General features: G+C 43.8%; 1 protein-coding gene across 16 annotated transcripts in view; it reads left to right on the top strand.

The window, feature by feature from the left end:
• The window catches only part of LOC138102701 (vasculin-like), a 147,369-nt gene that overhangs the window by 106,889 nt on the left and 14,784 nt on the right, over positions 1-25,696 (top strand). For 15 of the 16 annotated variants that reach the window (XM_069000457.1, XM_069000452.1, XM_069000449.1 and 12 more), the window contains 4 exons: positions 11,218-11,402; positions 12,026-12,157; positions 12,630-12,791; positions 15,244-15,416. In XM_069000457.1, coding sequence (XP_068856558.1) covers positions 11,218-11,402; positions 12,026-12,157; positions 12,630-12,791; positions 15,244-15,416 — 652 coding nt within the window. Of the gene's footprint in view, positions 1-6,972; positions 7,739-11,217; positions 11,403-12,025; positions 12,158-12,629; positions 12,792-15,243; positions 15,417-25,696 lie in introns of those variants that run through there. The other variant, XM_069000458.1, reaches the window with a different exon arrangement.

The raw sequence follows: 25,696 nt of genomic DNA, 5'->3' as shown, positions 1-25,696 counted from the left end.
TGGTGTGAATTCATTCAGGCCATGATAATCTAGTGTTAGTCTCCATTTGACTCTCACAGGCCTTATGTGGCTATAAAGTGTGAGTGGGTCCTGCTGATCACTGCTTGGCTCTTCAGTTGATGAATAGGTTCTGGGTGGAATCAGGGAGTCTGGGTCAGTGCGATATTGCCATGATCAGCACCTGTTGTTATTTGACCTACAGTAACCCCACAACAGAAGGGTCCTCTGAAAGACCGGGCAAGGCAGACAGCTGCTTCATTTCCTCCCTCTCCAAGGCAGCCATACTGACAGCCCACCAGTGCCCTTTTGGATCCTTGAAATACCCTCTTCTGAGATGATCTATGCCAAGGATGTACGGAGCTTCTAAACCAGTCACAATAGGGTGCTTTTGCCATTCATTCCCAGTCAGGCTGATCTCGGCCTCCAATACAGTCAGCTGTTTGCATCTCCCTGTCCCTCCAGAAATACAAATGGATGCTGTCCCTCCAGAGCTTGAGGACATTAGGGTACACTGTGCACCAGTGTCTACTAAAGCCTTGTACTCCTGTGGGGCTGCTGTGTCAGGCCATCAAATCCACACAGTCCAGTAAACCCAGTTATCCCTCTCTTTCACCTGGCTGGGGGCAGGACCCCAAGAGTCCTGGTCATAGGATTCTCCACTTCTTGTAGAAATGGATTAGAATTTCTTTCCATACGATCAGGAGTAAAATCATCCCTTCCACTCTGCCTGGGGAACTGCCCACTGGATACTGGAGCAGCAGCTTTCCTGGAAGAACCTTCATTTTTGGGTTTTTTTCCTTGCAATTCACATCCCTGTGCCTCTAGGCTTGAGGTAGGTTTCCCATCCCTTTTCCTCATCTCCTCTCTGTGGTCTCATAGGTAAAACCACAGGGTACCCTGTTGTCCGTTTCTCGCGCTTTCACGTGTCAGAGGAAAATAACTTTAAGGGATGGGACTATGCAATTACACGAATTTATTGTTTAAAATAACAAACGCATCAGCCAAGGCGTGAGATTTTACAACACCTCCAAGTAATGGCGACTAGTCACAAGATTTAGGGTTACATCGTAATTTATAACTTTCTAATCCAATAGATACTTAAAACGACACTTTGTTTTAGATTTATGACCTATCACCTGTGGCACTTCTCACTGCAATGCAGCTATGTCTTGACCAATAACTTCTCATGTCACATACACACAGATGTCTCTCTTATACCATCTACATTCTTAACTTAAACTATATAAAACCACACTATTATATTTTAAAACCCTTCACCAAAACACCCAGTGTACAATTTTACTTGTAATGATAGGAACACAAGTTTGTAATCCTTTTGCTTAAAGTCCACAAATCTCTGTCAATTAAGCCAGACCTAGTCTCTTCCAGGGTTGTAAATCAAAGCCTCCTTTAATTGCAGGAGTTTCTACTCCTCTGTCTCCCACATCTCCCCCTCCTTTCTGCACCAAAAAAACTCCTTTGATGGATTTATCAATCATTCGCTGTACACATTGAAACAGACAAGGCACCATTATGAGAACTATTACTATGACTGCCAAAATGTATAGGCCTGTTGTAAGACATTTCTTTACCCAGGATGCTAAACCCTATCCACTAAACAAATTATCCAGCCAAGTTCCATCATCGATTCTTATTTTCGACACACCCTCTTTAAGTTGTTGTATGCTCTTGTAAATAGACTCTGAGTGGTCAGGCAGATTCATATAGCACATCCCCTCAAAGTCTTTGCATCCATGTCCATGGGCCAGCAAAAGAAAATCAATGGCTGCTCTATTTTGCAAAGTGGCATGCCTCACATTTTTGACATCTGCTAAGATGCCACTTAATGCAAGGGATGTAGCATTAGATTGTTTACTCAGCCAACATCCCAACTGATCCAACTGCTTTAACGCAACTACTGAGGCAACTGGTGGCATAAGAAGAGATGTTGCAAGCCTTTTTCCATAGCCCCATGGGGTAAAATCATCTCTGCATTCTGGTCCATATTGATGAGGAGTAGATCTTTTTTGTCTGTGTCTCATGTTGGCAATTGTCTTCATATTAGGAGTAAATAATGTAAGCTCTCCCAAAGTACAAGGACCACCCTTAATGTTTGAAGGGATAGCTGGCCATGCTCTGTCTCCACATACAAAAAACATTCCTCTTGGTAATTGCAGAGGAATAGAGCTAGGTGCAGATGAAACTACAAAAGTACTATTGCACCAAAAGGAGTGGTTCTTATAGACAGGGTGATATGGAGAAACATCTCTCATCAGTGATTGATTCATGTTTGTAGAATAGAACTCAACACAGAATTTCACTTTTACAGAACCAAGGATTTCCAATTCTTCAGGTTCATCAGAGGTTTTAGGAAGATAGGGAGTCCACCATTCCCATGTATTTACTGGAGTATAGTTTTCCCAAACTTTTGAACCCACAAAGGTACCTCGTAAGGCCCTGTCAATCTTCTCTGGGATTGGCCAATTCTCTATTGGAACATTGACTAGACAAGTTGAAAATGGATTTTCTGGAGTTGTGGTAGACAGACATAGAGTATCCAACCCTGAAGCATTAGCTAAAGTCACCCAAACATTGGTCTTAGGTTGATCAACCGGCAAAGCTACTCCACCGAAAACAAACAAAGCAAAAAACAAACTTAACATTTGATTAAATTTCATGTTTCTTGAAAGTTCTTTTGGCAAAAGACTCCTTCTCAAATCTCAATCTCTAAATGAATTTGTAAGAATATTTTTGTATTTCCCAATTTTTCTTTAACTTCATCTAATGATGAGGCACAAAAATATTTTATACCTTCTTTAAATAAAAAAATGAGGATTATTTGCCAAAAGATCTTCGCAACACATTTGCTTATGCACTCTTACACAGTCTAAAACCTAAAATTTACAGCTTTAACAATAAAACAAAAGCTTGCAGGTATGGGCTGTAGTCTCTGCGAAGTTCACATCTGCGTACTCTCTTCTCTACTCGTAGCATTGTCAGCTTCCTTCTGCACATGATATGGTTTCACATTCTTCGTAGGAAGCCACCTAGGTCCCGTACCTGTAGAAACACAAGCAAACCCTTTGCCCCAGGTTATTGATGGGAATGGACCTTCTATTTGTCCTGTTTCTGGATTTCTAATCAGAACCAAAGGATTTTCTCTTAACTTTGCATGTGTGCTATTAGAGAAATGCCTAAATATTGGAGGATCGGGCTCTGCAGAAGAACTATTCAAAAAGTTATAACATACAAAGCTTTACTTAATCGCATCTGTGGTGTTGCTTGTGCTAGATCTCCCTTTTGCTGATCTAAAATACGTTTCAAGGAATGATGTGTCCTTTCTACAATTGCCTGACTCGTAGGTGAATAAGGAATGCCGAAAGTATGGCGAACACCCCAATTCATCAAAAATGTGGCTACTTTCTGGGCTGTATAAGCAGGACCATTATCTGTTTTTATTTCTTGAGGTACCCCCAAGGAAGCGAAAGCTTGCAAAAAATGCTGACACACATGATTTGCTGTCTCTCCTGTGTGTACAGAAGCAAAAACTGCATTGGAAAATGTATCCACTGACAGATGGATATTTTTATATTTTCCAAAGGACGGATATTTAGTGATATCTGTTTGCCACAATTGCAAACTCTGTAGCCCTCGAGGATTTACTGCTCCCATGGAAACAGGAGGCTGCACCAGTTGGCAATCTGGGCAGGTATTTACAATTGCTCTAGCCTGATCTTCTCTGGAAAGACGAAACATTCTCATAAGAGCTTGTGCGTTCTGATGAAAAAAGGCATGACTCAACTTCGCTTGTTCAAAAATATTTGGCAAGGTGTTCACTATGGCAACTGTTAACTTATCAGCCCTGGAGTTGCCCTCCCCCAGGAACCCTGGGAGTGAAGAATGAGCCCTAATATGGGAGACAAAATATTGATTAGTTCTATTTTGCACAAGTGTATAAAGACATTTAAGATGACGACACAGAGCATTATTGCTAACATCCTTCTAAACTGATCCTTCTATTCTCTTAACTATATTAGCAACATAAGCAGAATCTGTAATCAAATTAAAAGGCTCTGGGAAAAGCTGAAATGCTCTAACTACTGCTGCAAGTTCTACTACCTGGGTTGAACCCTCTACTATTTGAATATTCTGTTTCCATGTTTTAGTTTCTCGGTCTTGCCACATTACCACCGAGCCATGTGTTTTTCCTGATCCATCACTAAAAATTGTCACAGCATCCAAAGGCACTTCACTTAACAGTGGTCTTTCTCTAAAGCTTAATTTTGCCTGAAATAGTTTATGACTAGGGAAATGAATACAACAGGTACCTGGATAATTCAATAATGCAATCTGAAGTTCTTCTGAGTTTAGTAATGCCCAATCAAAATATTGCTTTTTCAGAGGCAAATAAATTATCGCAAACTCTTTGCCTGCCATAGTTAACAACCTTGACCTGCCTCTAATTATAATCTGTGCTAACATTTCCATCGTTGTGAAGACTGTTTTTGGAGATCTGTAAGGCAAAAAACCCCATTCTATTATCAATAAGGGATCTTTGGCAGAAGCATCCCATTGAAATATAAGACCATACAATTGCATTTTTTCCCCCAGTACTGCAAGGAAGAATGGTTGTGAATCTACACAATGATGTGCTTGTCTTTTCTGAAAAGCCTCTGTTACTCTGTAAAGTGCCTTAAGAGCTTCAGGTGTGAGGGTTCTTGGGGAAGTAATGTCACAATCTCCCTTTAACAAATCAAAAACTGGAGCAAGTTCATCATTGGTAATCCCTAAAGTAACTCTAATCCAATTTATCTCTCCAAAAGCTGCTGTAAATCTTGTAAAGTATGAACTTTAATTTGAAGCTGTATTTTCTGTGGCCTTATTGACTGTTCTGTCATTTTCCATCCCAAATATTTCCACGGTGGAGTTTCTTGTATTTTTGATGTAGAAATCTCAAGTCCAGCCCTTTTAATCTCTGTTACAACATTGTCACGAGCTTCCTCCATCTCCTTCTGTGTTGGTGCTGAAATTAACAGATCATCCATTTAATGTTGAATCTTTGTGTTAGGATGTTTTTGCCTAGCTGGAGACAAGGCTTTTGCCTGAGATTTATTTCTCTCTGCTTATCAGCAGAGCAAAGCCTATTCATATCTTCAAGGCTTAAATTAAATTCATCCACTGATGGTAAACACTCATCCTGAGTTTGCACATCTGCTGTGCTACCAGCAACCCTCCGAGCTGTCATGGGGGCATCCACCTTTGCTTTCATCACTTCCGAAGATGTCATTTCCTGAGATGTAATTTCCGGGGCCTCCCGCCCTCTGGCACTATACGTCACTTCCAAGGGCTCCTCCCTCTTGTCTTCACCACCCTCCCTTTCGGGTGCAATATCACAAGCAGCCGGAGGGGGCGACTGCGAGGGAGCCCGTGGCGCAGTTAAAATTTCGGAGCCGCCATTAATCGCTGAGCTGTTCAACAATTCTATCACCACCCGGCAAGCAGGGATTAACATAGCCGCCGCCTTATCACGTTTCGAAGCAAGATCGTAAAGTCTAGTTGCAATATCATCCCAAACTGATTTAGTAAGAAGAAGGTCAAGGTCAACATCAGGGCAATTTCGGAAAACCCAAAGCAATAAATCTTTCACTTCTCTGCTGGGAAGAGGCTCAGAATGTAACTTCAGCAAGGCATCTAACTTATTATAAACATCCCTCTGTTCTTTTGAAATATTTTCACCCATCTCTTAACCTCCCCGGCCCCTGCCTTCACTCAACGTTGAAGACAGTTCTCCTACTGGCATGCTTGGGAGAAATCGGCCCGCGACCCTCCGTTAAGCTTCCTTTCAGTTTTAGCTCCCGCCAGATCACCCTTCATTTCAGGGTTCGGCTAACTCACGTCTACCGGGGGAATCCTCTTCATCCTACTCTGACCTCTGCGCCGTAAATCCGCCGCACACCAGGCACCACTTGTCACTTTCTCGCGCTTTCACGTGTCAGAGGAAAATAACTTTAAGGGATGGGACTATGCAATTACACGAATTTATTGTTTAAAATAACAAACGCATCAGCCAAGGCGTGAGATTTTACAACACCTCCAAGTAATGGCGACTAGTCACAAGATTTAGGGTTACATCGTAATTTATAACTTTCTAATCCAATAGATACTTAAAACGACACTTTGTTTTAGATTTATGACCTATCACCTGTGGCACTTCTCACTGCAATGCAGCTATGTCTTGACCAATAACTTCTCATGTCACGTACACACAGATGTCTCTCTTATACCATCTACATTCTTAACTTAAACTATATAAAACCACACTATTATATTTTAAAACCCTTCACCAAAACACCCAGTGTACAATTTTACTTGCAATTATAGGAATACAAGTTTGTAATCCTTTTGCTTAAAGTCCACAAATCTCTGTCAATTAAGCCAGACCTAGTCTCTTCCAGGGTTGTAAATCAAAGCCTCCTTTAATTGCAGGAGTTTCTACTCCTCTGTCTCCCACACCCTGTGATGTGTACTTTCCATATACTCTCTTCTGAGAGAAAGAATGCCTCCTGTCAATCACTGAGATGTGGGTGCATATAGGTGGGGAGTAGGACATATTCTCTCTGAATTGCTGGAATTCCCGGATCAGTTTATCTGATAGTTTCTCCACAAACAAGATAAGGGAAGAAGAAATACTGTCTTCATATTCCTGGATCTGACAAATCGCTTCATCCACTCTTGGTGGTACATCATCTTTTCAGATTAATATTGCCAAGTGGTTGGCATGTGCCATTGGTGCACTTTGTGCAAATTTCTGCCACATGGGTCATAGGCATAGGACTTTGTCTGGATCTGTGGGGAACTGCGCATTGGGTTATAATAAATCATCTCTTGCATGGCTAATTCCCTCAGGTATTGGATACCTTTATTGCAGTCCATTTGCTTGGGTGACATGGAATATCTTCCTTGCAGGATACCTTTCCCTCATGCTTGACAGGAGCGGCCTCCAGAGGCTAAGGGCTTGTGTCTTTTTTCCCCATCACTTTGTCAATGCCTGCTTCCTTAAAAAGTGATCCCAGCTGCTTGGCTTCCTTATCCTCTAATTTCCAAACTGCTAGCCCCATTATCCAAGCATCAGAGCAGCCAGGTGGTAATATGCTCACCTAAATCTTTTCATATCTCCCACAGCTCACTCAAGGATATGCATTAAGTGGTGATTACCTCTTCTGTGTCTTCCTCTTGTTCCTGTGTTAACCCTTGTGTAATGGAACTGAAAATGGCCCTTGTGATAGCCCTGCTGTTTTGCTCTCTTCACTCTCCTTATTTTTCTTTACTAAAGCTCTTTTATGAGATGACTTTCATGCGCATTTCTTCTTGTGTATAGGGGAGAGTGATACCAGCACAAGTTGGTTCTCTGATTCAGCTACAGGGCCTGTTGCTGGAGTTTGAATAGCTGCAGGGCCTGTTGTCTTATTGTCAGATCCAGAGACAACATTTTTCCCCCTGAGGGTACTGCGTAGTGATGAACATGGCTTGGTAGGCCTGGGGCAGGCCCCAGCACATTGCAGTGATTTGTGTCTCTCTGGAATTGCCAGGGTGACACCACACTTCTGAGGTGCTCACAGGAGTGAGAATATATGCGAGCAACAACTCTGCAGACACTAAGATCAGTGGAGAAGGAGGGGGAGAAGGTGCTTCAGGTGCCAGAGCAGTGATTCACCCGCAACCCACGGTGAAGGCAATGGTGAGGCAGATTGTGTCCCTGCAGCCCCTGGAGATTACCAGTGGAGCAGATATTCCCTTGCAGCCCCTGGAGGACCCCATGCCAGAGCAGGTGGATGCCCAAAAGAAGGCTGTGACCCTGTGGGATGCCCTTGCTGGAGCAGGGTCCTGGCAGGGACCTGCAGACCCATGGAGAGAGGAGCCCACACTGGAGCAGGTTTGCTGGCAGGACATGTGACCCTATGGGGAGCCCACACTTGAGCAGGCTGTTCTTGAAGGACTACACCCTGTGGAAGGGACCATGCTGGAGCAGCTTGTGAACTGTTGCCCATGGGAAGGACTCATGCTGGAGAAGTTCATGGAGGATTGTCTTCTGTAGGGGGGACCTTGCTACAAATGGAGAGAGAGAGCTTAGACAAGTCCTGCCTTTGACTCAGATTTCTGGCAGTAGCTCTGTTTGGGGCAGCCTGCACCCCAGATTGCTCTCATTCGCAAGTTCTTAATGGCCGATTAGGTCTATTACAAAATGAATTATTTATTTAATAGACACAAATTTAACAGACATAAGACTTTAACAGACTACGTACTACACAGGAATAAAACAGAAAGAACTACTAGTTATTACCGCAGGCCTGGTTCCTACGGTATATCACCATGTCCCGCAGCCATAGGGAGGAGGAGGAGGATAAGATCCAGCAGGCAGGAATTGTGCAGCAAGATTGATTTATTTAATTATTTTACAAACTCTTTTATAGACTTTTTTCTTCATAGTCTAATTGGACAAAGGACCAGCCACCCCTTGGGGGTGATTGGCTAAAATCCTAAAACACCCATTGTCAAAATATTTTTCTACTATACCCTAAACAAGACTTTTCAAGGTTGCAGGTGTCTTGGTTGTTTACATTCCCTGCTACCTCTTCTGTGAGAGAGAAAAGTCTCTCACAGAAAATAACAAGAAAATCCTCGCTAGCAGCATTTTTGTACCTGCAACTAGTAGATAAAATACAGTGCATGATAAAGGTACCTATATTACAGTTAGTGCAGAAATAGTATATATTAGTATTCAATGTAACTTACCATCAAATTGGTGATGGGGTACACATAGAATTCTTCCTCTCAATTCCTTGGGAAAGTATCTGCAGTGTTCGCATCTGAGCTCGTGGGAGAAGTCCCCTGCACGTTTCCACAGTGTGTGTAGGAGGCTTCTACCTCTGTGAAAATTTGTGTAACTTTTATAGTTGTAAAAGTAGTGCCTTTTCAGTCAGAAATCTCTGGCTTATCTCCCCACATCTGTTCTCACACCCAGTTGTTTATTGGGAGTTCTAGTCCCGGCGCCAGAGGAAGAAATAACTCACTATCTCATGACACTTACTAGTCAGAGAGCTGGCCTGGGTTATCTCATCACTTCACATGGGGGAGAGAACGTCCGGAGCTGTCGCACCAGCTGCATATAAGCTCTTCTGTGGTAGGGGGGATGTCCTGCCACATACCCCATGGTGGAGCAGGAGAAGTGTGAGGAGACCTCCCCCTGAGGAGAAAAAAGCAGCAGAGACAATGCGTGATGGACTGACCACAACACCCTTTCCCCATCCCCCTGTACTGCTGGAGGGGAGAGGTAGAGAAAACTGGGAGTAAAATTAAGCCAAGGAAAAAGGGAAGAGTGGGGGAAAGGTATTTTTAAGATTTGATTTTGTTTCTCATTATCCTACTCTGATTTGATTGGTAATAAATTCAGTTAATTTCTCCAAGTTGAGTCTGTTTTGCCCATGACATTAATTGGTGAGTGATCTCTCCCTGCCCTTATCTCAACCTGTGAGCCTTTTGTTGTATTTTTCTCTCCTCTGTCCAGCTGAGAAAGGAAGTGATAGAATGGGTTTGGTGGGCATCTAGCATCCAGCCAGGGTCAACCCGCCACACTTTATTTTTCAAAAGTACAATTATGGCATTTCCAAGTAAAATATTTTATAAAATGTGCTTGTGGAAAATGGAACAGAACTAGTGTTTACCCAGGCATCATGGGTTAGCAAGCATAGTCCCAGAAGTGATGTTCTTGCAAAGGGGTGCTTACAGCTTCCTCTGTGACCTGATAGAACCTATCAGATGGCCAGTTTGAATATGGACAATTCTTTAAGCCACTTAAAGTTGTGACCGCCTCTGTGATCCACACTTAAGAATAGGAAACTCCAAGGCAGAGGCTCTGTCTCATTTCCGGTGTTGGGACAGGTGGCTGCGGGCCCCGTGCGGGGGCCAGTGGGCCCAGCCAAGGCCCTGCTTGGGCCAGGCCGGGCCGGGCCACGGCCATCCTGGAGCCGATGGACCCTGTTCCACCTGCGGAACCCCCCACAGCTCTGCTATGTGCAGACGGGCAGTTCCCCCTTTCCAGTGCTGCCAAGATTCAGCTAAAGATGCACAGCTGCCCGGCAGAGGTCATGTGACCAACAGCAATAAGCTTCATTCCAACTGCAAGGCCAAGGTGAGATTAACCCTTTTATTGCTGTGAAGAGCTGAAAACCTGAGGGAAGAGAAAGGAGATGCTTAAAGCTGAAATTCTGTTGTGAAGCTATGATATATCAGAGTACCCGTTGTAATTTCATGAAGGCATGGGGGGTGGAGCGTTCAACTTGTGAGCAAAAGCACCTGCGCTGAGATAGGCAGATGCTGACGCAGCTGTAATTTCATGAGAAGTTTGAATAGGGAGAGATGGAAGCGATGACAACTTTTGCTCCAAATGGAAAAGGAGAAAACCTCTGTTCCTAGAGATGCTCCCAGAGATAGTCCTAGAGATGAAGATGAGGATGACCCTTTGCTCCCAGGGAAGGAGAAGAGCCTCTGTTCTTAGAGATGAAATGCTCCCAGAGATGGGTGAAGAGAACTTTTGTTTCTGAACGGCTCAACCTTAAAATTTTACCCCAGTAATTTCAAGAGTGGACCCTTGAAAGCAGTTATGGGAAAAGCTGCAAGTCGTGCGAAGGAACTCACATGCGAGCAGAGAACCAACCTGGGCGGCTGTCTCGTTGTGATAATGTTTTCATAGCATGGACAAGAGAGACTTCTCTTTCTAAATGGACTGAACAAGGTTATTATGGAAGTGGTAAACAGACTGAACATCTTAAGGGTTGTCTTTTTACATTGTCAGCGGGAGAGGGGAGGAAGGTGGGGGGAGAAGAAGTGTTCTGAAGGTGTGGTATAATTTTTTTTCTTCTTTTAGGTCTGTTAATAAACTTCTTTATATTCTTTCAAGTTTGGTGCCTGCTTTGCATTTCTCCTAATTCTTATCTCACAGAAGGTAAACAGTAATGAGTATTTTGGACCAAACCACTACACTAGGTTTGTACAGTATGTTATATGGGGAACTAATACTGAAACAAGTTTCCTATTTATGCCTATTTGCTCTGGACCATATGGCTATCCAGTACCCTATGAACTAGGAACTTAATAATATATACACATGCATATATATCTATACATATATACACACACACACACTTTTTTTTCCCCCAGATTGCCCTTTGAATCCTAAATCTAGATCTCCAAGAATGCTGGTCATTAAAAAGAGCAGTACAAAAGAACTGCAGATACCTGGATTCCCTGTAGTAGGAAGTCTTCATTCACTGACAGTAAAGAATGGAATTGGCACAAGTATTTATAAAGGATTAGTCCCTAAACCTGCTACTTCACCCGCAAAGGTGAGTCTTGGATAATGGTGAAATTAACAACATGTTGAAAAAAATAATGCTCTAATTCTGAATGTGCTTGTTTCACCCCTGAGAGTTCCATTCCTAGAGTATTATGCTTTCAAATCTTGCTAAGTGCACAACACCCCAAAAGTGAATAGAAACACTTTTTCTCATTTTTCTTTTTAAACTATACTGTAATTGGCTCTCTCTGTTTCTCATTTACTTTTTTTTGAGAAGTGCAAGAGCTGTCCAAAGGAGAGTGAAAAGGATGTTTTTAAGTTAGACAATCGAAATGCCATTTGTATATATGCATTTAACAGAAAAACAGATACCTAGTGGAAAACTATAGTTTGCAAATAAGTACCTCTAGAATTTATCCCAATGATTGATATAGATGCACTGAATTGTTTGTAAATTTAACTCTATATAAAAAGTGTAAACAGTAATTGAGAGATGATTGATTGCTCATAAACAGCCTCTTTTCCACAATAAAACAGGTATTTGCTCTAAATTATGGTTGTAGTTATGATTTGCTTTTCTTTAATTATTTTTTCTAAATATTCCTGAAAATAATCCTATTGTAGTTAATGGCTCTCTAAATTTTTGTTTAAATTTTTGTTTTGCCTACACAGTGGAAAAGCCAAGCAAAAGAAAATAAACTTGGGAATCTGTTTTCTCATGAATCTGCATATGGTATTGGCAATTTCAGTCCTCTCAAATCAACTGCCAAGGCATTTACAGTATCACAGAATTCAATAAAAGAGGTAAAGCAGTGTCTGTAGTTTTTATCAAATCTATCAAATTTTAAATTTGGTTGGATAACTGGATCAGTAAGCTTTATGCAGAATTATATTAAATAAGTTTATTTTTGTGGAAGTTAGTGTGGGAGAGAGAAATATGGAGCGTACATCACTGGCCTTTAAGCACTGCGGTATCTGCTTTGTCAGTTCAATTTGTAATAAAAGTGGTGTATTTGGAAGTATAACCTGGTAGATTTAAACTTCAAAATTGCTAATAGTGTGAACACTTTAGAAGGTTCACTGTTTGTTAGCAGGGCTTCATAAACCCTAATATCTGGGATTACATCTAAGAACTGTATCTCCCCTCTACTTTTTACTGTGGATATATATGAAACCAGAAACTACAGGTACCTATGAGTCTGTCTTTTATTCAAAGTTTTCTAAATGAATAGACTTATAATATTCTTTCCTTTTTTTCTGACCTCCCCTACATTAGTGTAATCGGTCAAATTTGTCATCTTCTATTGAGAAAGTTGGTCAGCCTCGTTTAACAAAATTGACAAGAATGCGGATTGATAAGAGTGAATTTTTGAAAGCATTGAAACAAGATAGAGTGGAAGAAGAACATGAAGATGAGAATCATGCTGGGCAAGAGAAGGTAGTTTTGTTCATACCTATTGTAGATCCAGCAGTAACAGTTCTCAGACTGAACATATGCTACTTTTTATTTGGCTGTAAACAGCTGTTGAGTCATGGTCTTGATCTCTAAATGAAGGAAAGTAGTTACCTTTTGATGATTTTTTTTAAGTTGCTCCAAGTACTACTCTTTCTTCAGTACTTCTTAGTTTCTTTTTTTCTCTTTCTGCAGTATCTGTTCATACATGTTAGAGACAGATGTGCCTGAGATTATTAGCAACAATAAAGTACACTAACCTAATCTTTGTGGAGGGCAGTGTTTCACACCTTGGCTGTTAGTTATTCTAGAAAACAGTTAATGGAAAAACTTGTTTTTGCTTCTTAAACCATTTCCTTTCTAATTTGAGTGTTTAGATAGCCAAAAGCTCTCTATTCTTGGTCTAGTCATAGGGGCAGTAGTTTGATTTATACATATATAAAGAACCTGGTTTTATTTCCTAATTGAGAACTTGGAGGTCTATACTGTGTATAATATTGTGTCAATTTTCTTTAAATTTTAATCAGTTTGTGCAGTGCATAGCTGGCACCTGAGAATATTTTTGTCAGTGCTACCAGCCACCAACAAACCATTAAGCATAGCTATCATACATAATCCAAGTGAAGAAATGTAATTCATTATTCAGGATGAGGTGATTAGAAGCCTGTTTGCTCTAAATGAGTGATTTAAAGTGTAAACAAAAAAAGGGACACAAATTAAAAATCAGCCAGATAACTAAAATAAGTGGTTTTGAGGAAGGGTTATTCAGATACACGATAAAAAAACAAAACAGTGCTAGTGTGCACGGCTCATAAAAGTAAGATTTACTTTTCTGACCTTGTTCCTATATTGGGCAAAATAAAATTTGCTCTAATGGGACTGTACAACTTATCTATATGTGTCAGTTGGGAAAGGTCTTCATCTTTCCATTAGGCATTTTATGACTGAGCACCCTGACATGGATGTTGGGGAAAATGCTGTTCATCTGTGTTTAAGAAACACACAAAATTTTGATTTAAAATTTTAAAAATCTTGGGAAACACTGTCTTGAGCTTCAGAATTCTGAACATGAATTTGGTGAGAATTTCTGTTCCTGAAATTGTCTTGAGTTCTTAATATGTTCATGATACTTATGTCAAATACGTTTTGTTGTCCCTGATTTTCAGAAGCAGTGTGTGTGTGGTGTTTAGTAGTGAAAATTGTAATGTCCTTGAGCAGGTGTATGTATCACATAGCCTGGAGTTATTGAGTAAGTGCATGCATCCTCTTCCCTGCCTTTGTTGTTTCACTAAGACGTGTGAAAAGATGTTAAAAAAATAATGTAACTAATAGTTGTCCTACTTCTAACATTAATTTTAATGATTACTGATAGAAAACATGGTGTGCAACATTGCATAGGGAGATAACCGTGCAACAGACATTTATGACAGGATACTGTTGATGGAATTTTAAGGCCTGCAGTGACAGATTTCATGTCTGAAATAATGAGACAAATTGTGATCAGCAGCTGAATCATGCTTGGATGATATTTTTCCCTAATAGATTAAAATAGTTTAATATTTTTATTAATTTTATTTGAGATATATATGAGATGCATTCTTCAGGTGTATGATTTGACAGGTGAATATATGTTTATTAGGTACTTCTTATGAAATTCTTGCCCAGAATTTCTGAAGACAGCACTGTGACCGGGAGGGAAATGACGATGGATGGTCTTGATTGTGGACTCTGAAGTATGATTTTGTACAAGTGCAGAACTGGCTGGTTGAGCAATTGCCTCCTGTTATGGATAATGCTGTTATGTGCCAAGTTTAGGGATTTCATTGTCAAAAGTGTGTTAGCTAGATAATGTTCATACTACCCTCTTTGTTTTGACAGTTGGTAAGACTTCTATTTGGCTCATTACTAAATAAGAATTACAAGTTGCTGAATGAGTAAAGTTAAAAGAAATATCTCTCATTTATAGGATTAAATAGCTTTTAATATTTGAGTGAGCCTGAACAGTCTGCTTTCTAAATAAACTTTCTTTCTAGTTCTAATTTCATGGCTAGTAAGTTACAGTTGCTGTAACAACAGCCTGAGAAGTTGTGATACATTCAGGGAAAACTGTTGTCTGAATTTAAAGAGCAGTATCTTAACTTATAGAAATAATAAGTTTGAATTTTAAGGTATGTTTGAAAATTTGTAGAAAACAGTTTGAGACCAAGCATGGGAGTTGATTTCTACATTACTTGATTGGTGGCATAACTTAGGATTTCTGTAGTATCCAGGTATTGCAAACTCTAGAAGTATGTACAGAATTACCCCCAAAGTAGTATAGAGCATCTCCATTTAAACAATTTAAATTAAATAGAATCACTGAATTGAAGCATTTGCAGAAATTTACTTGGGAATGAAATTTACTTTTAAACTTTGTAATAATAATTATTATTAACAGGATGATGAGTCCTTTAACTTGCACAACAGCAACAGTCCTCATCATGTGAGAGATATAAACCGAAACTTTGAAAATGAAATTCTGCAAGAGAATGGCAATGCTCAACAGATCATTCGATCTTCAGCTTTCCCTCGGGCAGATGTTCTTTCAAGCTCACTTGAGGCAGAGCATAGGTATGTACTTTATTAAAATATAAAGAGTGTTCCTTTATGGTAAGTGATTATGTCTTAAATTCTTAATAGTTCAGAGGTCAGAATCTGAAAACTGAGAACACATTAAATGTTTAATGAATAGTGTCAAAGCCCAACTCTCAAACATGTACTAATTTAACATGGAATATGCTTTATACTAGACTTGTGTAGTGACATCTTAAACTTGCTTTACTAAAAATTTGATTATAAATTATAATTATATATATGCCATTATAAAGAAATAAAGCAAACTACATAGGGATTTCATCCCTCTGATTTTAGTCTGCATGTTTAGGAAAAACAATGCATGTAATTGTTATTTTTATTAATTATACTTTAAAAGCTACATCTTATATAAAACTCTAGTCAGTTTTTCCTCACTGTTAAAGAAAATAATTATTTCTGTAGCTGACTACTTGGCATTGTCAGTGTATTGAGTCTGGCTGAGCTGGAGTTCATTTCCCCATAGTAGCCATCCCAGCGCTGTGCTTTGCATTGGGAGCTGGAAAGGTGTTGATAACACACCCATGTTTTGGCTACTGCTGAGCAGCGCTGGCACAGCATCAGCGCTGTCTCTCCAACATTTTCCTCCTCATCAAGGGGCTGGGAGTGGACAAGATCCTGGGAGGGGACACAACTAGGACAGTTACCAAGCTGCTGGAATATGATGCAGGAGTGCTTTGAACCACCTTCCTCCATGTGGCCATTGTGTACAGGGCATCCTCTGGATATTTAGGGATATCACTTTTTAGATCACTATAGCTGACTGCCAGCACTGCTAATTCTCACAAGTACTGGATACCTTGGTATGCAGTGGTCCACTTTCCTGGGAAGTTCACAAGATCTTCCTTAAATTGATATCTTGCGCTCATGCTTGAGAGATGCTGTCTCCAGAGGCTGCAAATTGATTCTTCTTTTCCAATTCCTCTTTCAATTTCCCAATCTTTAGCAAGGGATCCCAGTTGTTGGGTTTCATGACCTTCTAAATGCTGACTGTCAGCCCCATTATCCCAGCATCAAAGCAGCCAAGCAGAAATCCACTCACCTGGCTGGCAGCTGTAATCTTTTTGCAAGTTTCGAAGTTCGGATGAGGTCTGGGACCAAGTAACTTTGGTTTCCTGTTTGATTTGTCTCACTGTCTTAGGTTACAATGTAAGATGCAACCAAAAGTATGTATTCTACCACCATCTGTTAAAACCAGGTGGGGCAGTGTTCTTTATCTCTTCCATGACACATCCCTGATAACTCCCTCCATAGAGATATTTTTCTGTTAATGGGCTATCAAGCCTCACTGCATGACTCATAAAATTGCATCATCACATTGTGAGATGCTCCGCCCAGAGGGAGGAACCAAGCATTCCTACCTGGATATAATTTGAGGTTTGGAACACCACAGTCTGCCCTTACCTGCTGGGTTCCCAGAGGACAAGAGCTACATAACCGCTACTGGACCTTCAGAAGAAGACCAGACCCTTCTACAGGATCACCGCTTCAACAGAACCACATCTATCACTTCAGGAGGACTGCAGCCACCATTTAGTTGGACTGCTACCACCACCCTGACCAACAGGGTGTCAGGTTGTATCCTGACTCTGTCAGTGTTTCTGTACTACTGCATTTATTTTATTTTAATTTTCCTATTAAATTGTAGTTCTGATTTTGAGTCTCTCACTGGTTTGCTTTCAAACTAGTACATATTTTGGTGCCCAATGTGAGGCCAGTCCTGAGAGAAGTCAGAATTACAATTTTGTATTACAGAAACCACCTATTCACCATGATGCTCAACATGCTTACATGGGTCTTGCAGAAGAAATTGAAAAGCAAATCAGTGACTGACAAGGAGGTGCCTGGACCTCCGCACCCAGCAGAAGAGACAGAGCCAGAGATCATCACTCGCTCTCTATCCCTGGGTGAGCTGCGTGACCTGAGGAGGGAGTTCACCCATCAGACGAATGAGTCCATCTTGACCTGGCTGCTCTGCATCTGGGACGCTGCAGCCAATGACACAATTCTGGATGGAAGTGCAGCCAGGCAACTGGGATCCCTGTCCCAGGATGTGCTCATTGACCAGGGGATCCAGAGAACCCAGGAAACTCTCAGCCTCTGGCAGCAACTGCTGGCAAGTGTAAGGAACAGATACCTTTGTAAAGACCTCCAGGTGCACCAAGGAAAAGGGAGCACAATGGAACAAGGTATCCCATGCCTAAGGGAATTGGCTGTGCTGGAGATCATTTTTGCAGAAGACGAGAGATTCCCCAAGAGCCCAGATGGTGTCCAGTGCACATTGCAAATGTGGTTGAGATTTGCACGGCTTGGACCAGAGATGTACTCCTGTTACCTGGCAATGCTGCAATGGAGGGAAGGAGAGGACAAGGTGGGCACATGTGGTGGCCGGTTAGCCTGTGGTACAAGGGACAAAGATAGCCCACTGGTAAGACAGTCCCTAGTACCAGAAATTCCTCCCCAGGTTAGGGTGAGAAAAGAAGCTTCTCCCAGGATGCTCTGGTCTGTTATGCTAATCTACCCCAGTTCTGCTTCTCCGGTTGGCCCATGGCCCCTCCGCCCCCTTGTTACCTTATATGTCCCATGCCCTAGAAAGTTCTCCACTCCCTGTTCCCCCATTGGCCCTTGCCCCTTGCCACTCCCCCAGAGTTTCCCTATTGGCTCCCATTCCCTAGTCCCGCCTGTGTACTGCCCCCATGCCCTCAGATCATTGGTCTCTGATGCTCACCCTGCTCCCGTACTTAAACCTGGACCCTCCATTGTCTTTTGTCTTCATCCCTGGACTCCTTCACAGTGTGGCTGCAATAAACCTTCATCCGTGGAACTCTACACGGAGACCCTTCCTGCCTCTTTGCCCTTTACTCATATTACTGGAGCTATCCGTTTGTGTGTGCACGCGTGTGAGTGTGCGCTGGTCCTGCCGAGTGGCTTCGCTAAAGAGACGCTTTTGGAAGGTCGCAGCACCTCATGCTACGGCACAAAGCCGCAGCGCCTGGCTAGTGACAGGCGCATTGGTCAACAAGCTAAGAATTTACGAGGACACGGTCACCGCCCCGTTACTCAGCCATGTTTCATCCATGGAAACAAAGCTGGCTGAGCACGTCCAGAGCTTGGAAGAGAAAATTGAAGAGGGCCACCAGAAACTGAAAAAGGAGCTTAAGGAAGGAATTTACCAAATCTCACCAGAACCAGCAAGAGTCTCTTCCATCAGGAGCAGACTTCCCCCAGCCAGGGAGAGAAGACATACTCCGCAAGGTAACCTCTGTTTTTTTCCTTCAGGAGCGTGGCGAAGACATGAGGAAGTGGGATAAAACCCACCTCCTCCTTAGAAGCCCAGGTACGTGAACTAAAAAGAGGAACAACTACTACAAGAAACTCATCTAGATTCAATGCTGCTCCAATCTCTCGTGGACAGAACCCCAGATGGTATAGGAATGATAATATGATTGATTCTCTTGAAGGGACCTCAGGAGCATATTCACCAGAGGGGAGCAATGTGTACCATGACCAGGAATAGAGGGGCCCTGCCTCTAGCCAGGTAGAGGAGAGGGACAATAGGATCTATTGGACTGTGTGGATCTGATGGCCTGGCATGTCTGACCCACAAAAATACACAGCTTTGGTTTACACCAGCGCTCAATGTACTCTGATACCATCAAGGTGAGAGTAGAATTAATTTCTATTTCTGGGGTGACAAGAGGATCCCAGTAGCTGACAGCACTGGATGCTGAAGTGAGTTTAACTGGGAACGAGTGGCAGAAACACCCCATTGTGACTGACCCAGAGGCCCCATGCATCCTTGGCATAGACTATCTCAGAAATGGGTATTTCAAAGACCCAAAAGAACATTGTTGGGCTTTTGGAATAGCTGCTGTAGAGACAGAAGACATCAGACAACTAAATACCCTGCCTGGTCTCTCAGATGACCCCTCTGCTGTGGGACTGCTGAGAGTTGAAGATCAACAAGTACCAATCGCCACAGCAACAGTGCACTGTCGGCAATACTGCACCGACAGAGACTCTGTGGTCCCCATCCATAATTTGATTCGTAAACTGGAGAGGCAAGGGGTGGTCAGCAAGGCTCGTTCACCCTCAAAGAGCCCTATATGGTAAGTCCAGTGGAGAATGGAGACTGACCGTGTGTAGCAACATGTCCAAACTGCCAAAATTACCAGATACCATCTATGGGTACCAGGGTTAACCCCCAGGGCCTGAACAGCTGCCAATTATGGCAGTCTGACGTGACCCACTTCCCATCCTTTGGAAAGTCTAAGTATGTGCACGTCAGTCGGCACGTTTTCTGGGGCAGTGTTTGCATCAGCCCACTCAGGAGAGAATGCCACCCACACCATCAAGCATTTTCTCCTTGCATTTGCCACCCTGGGAGTCCCTGAACAAATAAAAACAGATAATGGGCCTGCCTATACCTCCCACAAATTGAAAGATTTCTTCAACCAATGGGGGGTAAAACACACAAAGGGTATACCCGCTAATCCCACAGGACAATCCATAGTAGAAAGGACTCATCAGACGCTCAAAAGAGTCCTCAATCAGCAACAGAGAGAAACAGAGATTATGTCTCCCATTGAGAGACTCTGTAAGGCTCTCTACGTTATTAATTTCCTAAATTGTACATCATCAGAGCCTGACCCCCCCGTACTCCGGCACTTCTTGAATTTGACCCGAGCTAAGCTCACTGAAAAACTGCCAGTGCTGATCAAGGATCCAGAAACACATCAGATTTCTGGGCCTTTCCAGTTGATTACCTGGGGGAGGGGGTATGCCTGTGTTTCACTACCATCCAGCCCCAAATGGTTCCCAGGAAAAAACATCAAACCATACTTAGGCCTGCAAACACTGCCTCCACAAATAATAACCAAAATATCCTGGAGTCTGACACATCAGGCCCAGATAACCAGAGAAGCTCAGCCTGGAGACAGAGGAAGCATCGTCTGCCAAGAAGAATCCACCATCCCATCACCAGATCACAGACAAAACGCAGCTCCAGGAAGGACTCTACTTAACAAAATGCAAACTACAGGCCAGACATACATCCGGCCAATGCTGTTATAAATAACAAGTTATTCCCCAGTTACCCCTAAAACCCCACTTACCTATATACCTACCTTCCTGTTCCCTCCCCTCCCTCTCCTCCCCAGCCCTCACTTACCTCCAACCAGAATATCCCAAACCCTCTATCCCCCCCAACAGTATTCATTTTTAAAATGCAAAGAAAGGGGAAATGGAAAGGGAGGAGGGAAGAAAAGTGAAGACAACCCTTCCCCTTCACCTCAAAGCTAACAAATTTTCATTTATATTCCCTATCAGAAGCCCCATCCCTGTCTAAAGATGTGACCCATCTACCTTGGTGCTGCCCTGACTGCTGCCTGGATGCTCCTCAGAGCGCCACAGGCCCTCAGCTGGGTTGTCCCACAGCCCAGCCATAACATCTGCGTGACCCTAGCAAGGACACTAAAACAAGATAACTCGTGCCTGTCCATGGGCAACCTAGACAACCCATTGTCGATATGCCTGGTAGGGATTCCTCTAGCAGCACATGAATATGCATATGCACGTAAGAAACCCAATCCGGTAGACATTTGGGACAAGTGGACCAAGATTCTTCCACAAGCACCAGAGGAACCCCAGGAATTGGACTTATTGGGGTCCTCCAAAGCTCATTACTGTGTGCAATTTTATTATAAACTATCCAGCCAACATTTGAACCACCTTGACCTTATTAGGTCTACCCATAGCAAAAATGTATCACCAAATAACAAAGTTTATAATCCTCCAAATTGGTGCAATTACACCAGTCATACAATTTCTTCATCCTCACTCCATCCCAAAGTGCTGCCCCGGGGAGTGTTTCTTATTTGTGGAGACAGGGCATGGGCCGGGATCCCCTCATACCTTCGAGGGGGTCCTTGTAGCCTTGGCCAGCTTACTACCCTCACCCCAAACATTACGATACTCCAAGGTTTAAAGAATAATTCGGCACACAAATTGGCACACCAAAAACGATCGTACATGGAATATGATGAAAATTGTGATTCCCAAGTTATTAATTGGAGTAAAGGAAAAAGGGTAGCAGTCTCCCTACTTCTACCTTGGGTAGCTGCTGCTAAAGCCCTTGGTGAGCTAAATCACCTGGGGTGCTGTCTTAGCAAGCAGGCCAATGCAACATCTGCCGCCCTAAGCGATCTCCTCCAAGATGAAGAAACCACCAGACACGTGACACTGCAAAACCGGGCAACCATTGACTTCCTGCTCCTAGTCCATGGACATGGCTGTCAAGATTTTGAAGGCATCTGCTGTTTTGATTTAACATCACGTAGTGACTCCATCTCAAAGAACATCCAGCTACTAAAAGATCAAGTCCACCAAATCAAGACAGAAGAAAAAATCACAGACGGTCTCAACAACTTTCTCAGAAAATGGGGACTCCAAGGGTGGGCACTTTCTTTAGTTAAGGGTGCTTTGTGGATTTTCATTGTAATTCTTATCGTATTGCTTATGTTCTCATGTTTTTTACACTGCTTTAAAAAGGCCATTGGGGAGGTGTTCTTGGTAAAAAAAGAAGGGGGAGTTGTGGAGGGCTGGGAGACCTTGGCACAAGAGCCCTCTGCACTCCCTTGGAGGAGAGAGGCCTGAGGGCAAGATGACCTTCCCCAGAGATAAGCAACCTTCCTCTGGGTCATGGCGAGAAAGTGAACCACCCCCAGCATGCCTTGTTTCTATATGGTAATAGCCTGTACCCAGTTGGCTAGTTGGTTTCTACCCCATCCCCTGCCTTTTCCATAAAAAGCCCCTGTTTCTGCCCCTCAGTAGGGAGTTCTCATCCCTGGACTTCTCTTCACAGAGGCTGCTGGACAATAAAGGCTACCTCCATGGAACTGCTATACAAGGCTCCTGTCTCTCTATCCTCGAGTTCGCCTTGGGTAATTTCACAAAGGGCTGAATCACAAGACCTGAAATCACTGGTAGCTGAGGAATTGCTACACTCGCTGAAATCACCTGCTGCCCAGGGAAGCCGGCCATTGCTCCTGGAAGAGTTGTTCTTTGCAGGATGCTCTCTCTAGGAAGGTCGTGGCACACCGGGTTGTTCACCCTCGGCTCTCCTGAATAGCAACAACCATGGATTACCGTGGCCCGAATGAAGTCACGCCTCCACTGAATGCTGCCATGCCAGACATGGAGCTTCAGTACGAGCTGGAATCCAAGGCAGCAAAGTGGTATGCAACCATCGATATTGCAAATGCCTTCTTCTCCATTCCTCTGGCAGCAGAGTGCAGGCCCTAGTTTGCTCTCACTTGGAGGGGTGTGCAGTATACCTGGAACCGGCTGCCCCAGGGGTGGAAGCACAGTCGCACCATTTGCCATGGGCTGATCCAGACTGCACTGGAAAAGGGTGAGGCTCCGGAACATCTGCAGTACATAGATAACATCATCATATGGAGGAACACAGCAGGGGAAGTCTTTGAGAAAGGAGAAAAGATTATCCAGATTCTGCTGAAAGCTGGCTTTGCCATTAAGCGAAGTAAGGTTAAGGGACCTGCTCAAGAAATTCAGTTTCTAGGAGTCAAGTGGCAAGATGGACTTTGCCAGATCCCGACGGAGGTAATCAACAAGATCACTATGTCCCCACCTACCAACAAGAATGAAACCCAGGCTTTTCTAGGAGCCGTGGGCTTTTGGAGGATGCATATCCTGGAGTACAGCACAATTGAGAGCCCTCTATATCTTGTGACATGAAAGAGAAACAATTTCCAGTGGGGCCCCGAACAACAACAAGTGTTCGAACAAATTAAGCAGGAGATTGCCCATGCAGTAGCCCTTGGGCCAGTCAGAACAGGGCAGGATGTGAAGAATGTGCTCTACACTGTGGCCGGGGAGAATGGTTCCTCTTGGAGCCTGTGGGAGAAGGGACCTGGAGAGACTCGAGGACAACCACTCAGGTTCTGGAGTCGGGGATACAAAGGATCCTAGGCCAGCTATACCCCAACAGAGAAGGAGATTCTTGCAGCTTATGAAGGGGTTCAAGCTGCCTCAGAGGTAATTGGCACCAAAGCACAGCTGCTTCTGGCACCCCGTCTACCAGTGCTGGGTTGGATGTTCAAGGGAAAGGTTCCTTCCACACATACCACCGATGTCACGTGGAGCAAGTGGATTGCCCTCATCACACATCCAGATAGGACATCTTAATCGCCCTGGGATTCTGGAAATTATAACAAACTGGCCTGAAGGTGAGACTTTTGGATTATCTTCTGAAGAAGAGAAGGAGCAAGTGACACGAGCTGAGGAAGCCCCACCATATAATGAGCTATCGGAGAGCGAAAGATGATATGCCCTCTTCACAGATGGTTCCTGACGAATTGTGGGCGCTAGCCAGAAATAGAAAGCTGCTGTATGGAGCCCCACACGACAAGTTGCACAAGCTACCGAGGGACAAGGTGGATCAAGTCAGGTCGCAGAGCTTAAAGCCGTCCAGCTGGCTTTGGATATTGCCGAATGAGAGAAGTGGCCAAGGCTCTGTCTCTACACCGACTCGTGGATGGTAGCTAACACTCTGTGGGGATGGCTGGATCTCTGGAGAAAGGCCAATGGGCAGTGCAGAGGGAAACCCATCTGGGCCACTGAGATTTGGCAGGAAATTGCCACTTGGGTAGAGAGGCTGGTCGGGAAAGTTCAACACATGGATACGTGTTACAGTGGGGATACTGTAACACGCCTATATCAAACCAGGAGTCCCGTGGAAAAGAAATATATATGGATGGATTCTTGATAGATGTTTCAGAGAGATGTTTATTTCCCCAGCTGCATGGCCGGGATCTGCCGAGGAACTGCTACAGTCACGAGACCCGAGGGTCCTTGCCCGCGCAGGAAACACAAACCAACCAATGGGGAACAAGGCTGACCAGGGGCAGGGAAACCCCGTGTCTCCCCTCAGGGCTACATGGCGGGGGGAGGAGACCCTGACATTTCACCCGTTTTATTTTAATAAAAGGAGAATGAAGACAACTGGATAAACAAAACAAGAACAGTTTCAAAACAAAACAAGCCACCCTCCTGAGTCTTTAAATGTCCAAACAGATTCTCTGGAACATCTTAGGGCTGACAGAAGGGAGACAGAACTCTCTGAGCAACCTTTGTGGGGAAACTAAGGCAGGAGAGGGTTTAATTTCGTTCCTCCCCCTTTTCATCCCCCACTCGGCATTGGAAAGGGATTTTTGGGGAAACAATTGGCAAAGGCATGGTTTTGTGAGGGAAACCATGGATGAAAAAATGGATTGGGAATACACTGGGGGTAATAGGACATAGGATAAAAAGGAAAGGTGGGATTAGGAAAGGGAGACTGTAGGGGGGGCTTACAATGGAGATATTGTCTAACAGGACTACGATATTTAGCATATATACTGCCTTTTACAGGAACACCATCAGGCCCAGTGACCTGCGATGCTTGTAACCCTTTTCTACCTTGTATGATTTTGAATTCTACCACCTCTCCATCTCCCAAGCTTGGGATGCATTTTTCAGGGTTGTTCTTTTTAATAGCAGTTCTATGCACGAATATGTCTTGCTGGTTGTCACACCTTGTTATAAAACCATAATTTTGCTTAACATCATACCATTTTACTATTCCTAAAATCTTAGCTACAATGGTCTTTTCCTTTTTCCGAGTGTCTGCTGTTTTCTGTCTCGCTGCGTCTTTGCTCTCTCTTTCGGTCGCTCCCATGTTGGAACTGTCAGGGCTGCTGGGGCTGCCAGAGCTGCTCGTGCCTGCGCGCTTTTCCCGGGGTCGCGTTCGGGGCCGCGCGGGCCGGGCCGGCCAGGCCGCTCAGTTCTCCGTGCGTCGCCTCCTCTGGCCTCAGCTTTGCTGCCGCTGCCAGGCTCTGCATCTCCGCCGGGTCCCTGAGCGATGACCCCCCCGCACTCTGCTCCAGTGCGCGTCTCGGCTGGGCACGGCTCCGCTCCACCGCTGCCAGCCGCCGCCCACGCGCCGCCCCTGTCATTCGGGCGCTCACAGGGCTCGCTCCACCACATGCTGCGCAGGGCCAGGCGGGCACCGCTGGGTCCCGCCACTCCCCGCTCTGCCACCGACACTGTGGCTCGCGTGGCTCCGCCCGCGCACGGGATCTGCCTCGCTGCTGCTCGCAGAGGGCTCGGTGCACGTGGCCTGGGTCGCACGGTCCCTGAGCCAGGCTTCCCTTCACCAGGACACAGCTGACATTGCTCAACAGTCTCGGTAATTAAATAAT

The sequence above is a fragment of the Aphelocoma coerulescens genome, assembly GCF_041296385.1.
Source record: "Aphelocoma coerulescens isolate FSJ_1873_10779 chromosome W unlocalized genomic scaffold, UR_Acoe_1.0 ChrW_unloc_scaf_1, whole genome shotgun sequence".
In the NCBI taxonomy this organism is placed as follows: Eukaryota; Metazoa; Chordata; class Aves; order Passeriformes; family Corvidae; genus Aphelocoma; species Aphelocoma coerulescens.
Note: the sequence above shows the minus strand (reverse complement) of the source record. Positions and strands in the feature narration are given on the sequence as shown.